A 5,462-nucleotide genomic window follows, 5' to 3' on the forward strand; every position below is an offset into this window, starting at 1 on the left:
TTTACAAAAAAAACTAAAAATTAATAATAATTAAAAGTATATATTATTTGGGATTATAAATTAAGAGTATGTATATATGATATTCTATTATTCTCCCAACGTACAACTTACATATTTGGTATTTACTAAAATAATAACTAGTGCTTCTATATTTGAAATAAATACAAAAGCATTAAATATTTTAAGATCGACTATGCATACAACTCATATATTTCATTTTTATATTATATATATAACAATATTTAACTATACAATATTAATTATTTATTTATTAATTTTAAAATTTAAAAGAAACAAATTCATTTTGAATGTATAGTTTTCAAAAAAACAAAACTAAATTTATGTGTATGGGTGTCACATACATCTCTTATGCCTCCATGAATCGAATAATATATATATATATATATATATATATGTATATATATATATATATATATATATATATATATATATATATATATATATATATATATATATATATATATATATAAGAAAAACTATAACATAGTAAACATAATATTTATGTGAAAAAAATGTCTCTTTATCTTTGTATCAATATCAAAAGATACATATTTTATAAAAAAGGAGAGTAAAAACTAAGTTAAATTATAATAATATTTAATTTAGAATGCAGATAATATTAATGATTAATAAATAAACGTATATAATTTGAAACTATAAAAGAAACAACGTCTTTAGCAAAACTATGGCAAATACAGTTACTTATTTGAATAAAGAAGAATCATAAAGCAAAAAGGATAATTCTTTTAATACATTAAATTAAACTGAAATAGAAGGGAAGTCGACATAGAATACATTAATTAAATTAAAGTGATTATTTGTTCTTCATTAATTATTTATGATCGGACACAGTACAGAGAATTACTAGGACTTTTATGATTTAAAGAAAAAAAACTGTGATGTCATGTCATATAACATATGTAACAGCACAAATAATTTAAGGAGAGTTTGATCTCTGAAATTTGCCATAAGTAAGCATGTCTGTCTGTTTGTGTGTGCATGTCGTTTTCCTATTGAATAATAATTTTTGTAAATTAAGGATTGTGTTCTAATTTTGAAGATCCATACAATAAGTGCCAGTTGCCGCGCCACGTTGTGGTTCACAGTGAAATCATTCACACTTTTTTAACTCTTTTGCTTCACTTGCCGCCTCTATTCACGTTTTCTCTCGATACCTCTGTCACGCTCTGTCTCTTTCGCTTCCATATCTAACCCAATCTCAACCAGACATTTTCTTCTTCTTCTTCTTCTTCTTCTTCTTCTTTCTTTTACTCTTCTTCTCCGATCATCGCAAACGCAAAACCATGGTTCACAACGATCACATCAACAAGGAGAGAGACATTGAGTTTCTGCTCGACGACAACGACGACGATGCAGAACAGCAGCAGGACATTGAAGCTGACAAGTACCAGAGTAGCAGTGAAGGAGACAGTGATGTCGAGCCTCACTCTTTCTCTTCTCACCAATGGCCTCAGAGTTACAAGTATATATAACATAAATTTATTAATTAATGTTCTTCATTGTTCACTTGTCTTGTCTTTGCTCTGATTTCTTAAGTCAATCATGGTCAAGTTCTGTGTTGTTGTGACGCTTGCAGTTCATGTTGTATCAGTTGCATGCTTTGGGTTCATTTCATCGTGTTGTTGCCTGTGTGAGAGTTTTTTAAACATGAAGTGTTCGACTGCGCGTGATTGATAGATCCAGCCATGATAGTTAAGATATGTGCTGGAGCTAATTTATAATATAGTTTTTATCTGAGATTGCTTTATATTTAGTCTCATATTTTTAATAGTGTGAACTCTTCCACAAAGACCATTGAAAACGACAAAGCAATAATTTTTGTGAGTATTTAGCATCGCTCATATTTAGGAATCGAACTTGATCGAGGAGCAAATGTGGTTTTTGTAATTCTAGTTTGAAGTTTGGATGTCGTACCTCTGTTTTGGCTCCTTTTGTCGTGTTCGTGAATTTTAAAGGACTAGTTTATAGCACAATTCTTTGTTCTGACTTTTAACACTGCGGGGTTAGAGGTGTCATTTTCTAGCTTCTTCGAAGTTTAATTTTTATTAACTTTTTCTTGTAAATTGAAAGTGCGAATATTAGGCGGGAGTATACTCAAGTGCAAGACCATGAAAGTGGAAAATTCTTACATCAAATTTATAGTAGTTAGTGAGAGCTGATTTTCTTAGCATCAAATTTGTTTTAAACTGGTTTGGTAGTATTCTTTTATCTGGTTTATTGCTGTGCTTATTTGTTGATAGTAACTTCAATGTTAATGAGCTGAGCTCAGATACTGTTTTCACCCCATTTTTTGTCTTATGACAGAGAGACAACGGATTCTTACACAATAGCTGCTGCTCCAAATCTGGAATCAGTTCTGCGAGGGCCGAGTTTTATATATTCCAGTTTTGACAATCGTTCAAAGAGTAGCTTAGACATTGATGGAAAAACACCTTTTCTATCTTCTGAAGGCATTAGTCAATCAACTTGGTGGGAGAAAGCCTCAGTACAACGCCATTTTACTGGAGAATTGCCCATAGGATATGGATGCAGCTTCACTCAGACAGTTTTCAACAGTACTGTGTTATTTCATAGCAATCTTTTAACCATGCATGCATGAAAAAAAAAATCTATTTCTACTTGCTCATTTTACGAGACATGTGGTACCTTGGTAGGCATTAATGTGATGGCTGGAGTTGGGCTTCTATCTACACCATACACAGTGAATCAAGCTGGGTGGATGAGCATTGCAGTGATGCTTTTCTTTGCGGTTATTTGCTGTTATACAGCCACTCTTATGAGACACTGCTTTGAAAGCAGAGAAGGAATCACTACCTACCCAGATATAGGAGAAGCTGCATTTGGAAGATATGGCCGTATTATTGTATCAGTGCGTTAATTCATTTCTCTACTTAAATTAATCTATTCTGTTCTTTGATCTAAATCTGCATCATACTTGTAAGACATTGCTATGATATTATGTCTACTATGCTTACTTATTATGATATTTTCTGCAGATCATTTTGTACATTGAATTATATGTAAGTGTGTTCCTATTTCTTCTCTTTCCTTTAAAATTCATGCATTTTCTGCTCTGCACCACATGTATAAGTATAATCTCTCTATTAATGGCTGCAGTCATATTGTGTGGAGTTCATAACCTTGGAAGGAGACAACCTCAGTCGTTTGTTTCCTGGTACTTCCTTAAATCTGGGTATTTTCCAGTTAGACACTATGCACCTGTTTGGAGTTCTGACAGCACTTATTATTCTCCCAACTGTTTGGTTGAAGGATCTTCGCCTAATCTCTTATCTATCAGGTGCTCTAAACTCCAAAAGGTTCCTTCTTTTTTTTCAAATTTTGCTTCTTAACATGTGCTTATTGAACTTGTAATATGATCTGCAGCTGGAGGAGTTGTTGCAACACTTTTGATTATTATCTGTGTGCTTTTTGTTGGGACCACAGAAGGTGTTGGATTCCATCACACTGGTCAATTGGTAAAGTTGAATGGCATTCCATTTGCTCTTGGTGTCTATGGATTTTGCTTTGCAGGACATTCGGTTTTCCCAAACATTTATCAGTCCATGGCTGACAAGAAAAAGTTTACCAAAGCCCTCATAACATGGTACAATACCTAGTAACTTCTCTTTCACAGGCAAAACAAAACAAAACACAGCATAGCATGTTTGATGATGATGTTTCTTTTTTTCTGATTCTTGGACTTATTTCTTTGGGTACAGTTTCTCTTTGTGTGTTTTGATATACGGAAGCGTTGCAATCATGGGATTTCTCATGTTTGGTGATGGCACTTTGTCTCAGATAACATTGAATATGCCACCAGGTGCTATTTCTTCCAAAGTTGCACTGTGGACAACGGTGAGATTTTGAGATTTTTTTGGTTTCTTAGCACTACTTTTATTTTTGTGTTATTCTAGCTACCTACCAACAACAACCTTTGACCCCCGAATTTCATGTTCTGTGCTGTTCTTTCAGGTTATTAACCCACTCACTAAATATCCTTTTACGCCAAAACTACATAATTTATGAAAGATTGCTCATTGGTTAAGGTTTGTAAAATTCATTAGTCCTTTTTTAGTTTAGCCTTTCCTTAACAGTAAACACATATGCTCTGTTGCTGAACCCACTGGCAAGGAGTTTAGAGGAGTTGCTGCCAGAGAGAATTTCAACCACATATTGGTGTTTCATTCTTCTTAGAACAGTCCTTGTTGCATCTACAGTTTGTGTTGCTTTTCTGGTTCCCTTTTTTGGTAAGCTTTTAGATTTTACTATCACTTGTGACCACCTAAGAAAATTATATAACTTTATTAGCTTTATATACTCATAATTTTTCACCCCTTCTGTTCTTCATACAAACAAAAGTGTGTTTGGATTAGATTCAAAACTAGTATATCATAATATGTTTAATTTCAAAACTAATGATAACTTTATTATAATTTCAGGACTTGTGATGGCTTTAATTGGTTCTCTCTTTAGTTTACTTGTGGTAAGAAATGCATTGACTAAATCTCTCTCTCTAGGTCTTCAACAAGAGTTATGATATGTACAAAATCATTATATAACTGTCTATATTGTTATTTTAGTCTTAGTCCTTTGTACTTTGAGTTATTGTTATTCATCAAGTTCATGCAAGGAATTTGAATGAAAATGTTATCTAATTTGAACAATGGCATTTCTTTCAGTCAGCGATAATGCCAACTTTATGTTTCCTGAAAATTATTGGGAAAAAAGCTACAAAGACACAGGTAACAGTCTGATCTTGTATTTTTCTTTTACAATAAAAAAATATAACAGATGACACAGAATCGTTCTTGTTACCCAATTTTACTAACTTATATTTATATTTTTTTTTTCGAATTAACAGGTTGCCCTCAGTGTTGCAATTGCGATACTTGGAATCATTTGTGCACTGCTTGGAACATATTCCTCTGTGTTGAGTATTGCAGACAGTTACTGAGACATCATAGTCTTTCTGCACTGAGTGGTTATGATTGAAGTGTTTACCCACTCACAAATGTTTCTGAATCCCACCTACATCTATTTGGATTATTGTGGGGACAAGTCATTTTAGCTTTACAATAGATATTAAATTCGTGGGTTTGTTTTAATTATATATTTTTATATTTATAGTTAATATTATTTAAAAAAATTGATAAAATTATCAAATTTTTAAATATTTAGATGTATATATTAAATATAATTGCATTGAAGTTAAGAGCAGAACAAATTACTTATATGTTTAAATAAACAAATTATTTATACATATTTATTAAATTGATTAAGTTTAGATGGACATGTAAGGTACTTGAGCATTCTATATTGCATATTTATTAAGTTAAGATTAAACTTATGTGTTAATTAATTGGGTCCACTTCTATATTGCATGATGTTATAGATATGTTTGAGATAATAATTTTGAACTT

The 5,462-nt window shown here is 31.8% G+C and overlaps 1 protein-coding gene across 1 annotated transcript; it reads left to right on the forward strand.

Moving 5' to 3' along the window:
• The first annotated feature begins 1,135 nt into the window (after positions 1-1,135).
• LOC114189920 (amino acid transporter AVT1A-like) lies at positions 1,136-5,259 on the forward strand. Its single transcript, XM_028078647.1, has 12 exons — positions 1,136-1,504; positions 2,347-2,597; positions 2,697-2,911; positions 3,039-3,062; positions 3,160-3,340; positions 3,427-3,646; positions 3,762-3,897; positions 4,015-4,034; positions 4,144-4,289; positions 4,482-4,525; positions 4,722-4,784; positions 4,904-5,259. The coding sequence occupies exons 1-12, from the start codon at positions 1,326-1,328 to the stop codon at positions 4,994-4,996; spliced, it is 1,572 nt and encodes a 523-aa protein (XP_027934448.1). The 5' UTR covers positions 1,136-1,325; the 3' UTR covers positions 4,997-5,259.
• Positions 5,260-5,462: the final 203 nt, after the last annotated feature.

The sequence above is a fragment of the Vigna unguiculata genome, chromosome 7 (assembly GCF_004118075.2).
Source record: "Vigna unguiculata cultivar IT97K-499-35 chromosome 7, ASM411807v1, whole genome shotgun sequence".
NCBI lineage: Eukaryota > Viridiplantae > Streptophyta > Magnoliopsida > Fabales > Fabaceae > Vigna > Vigna unguiculata.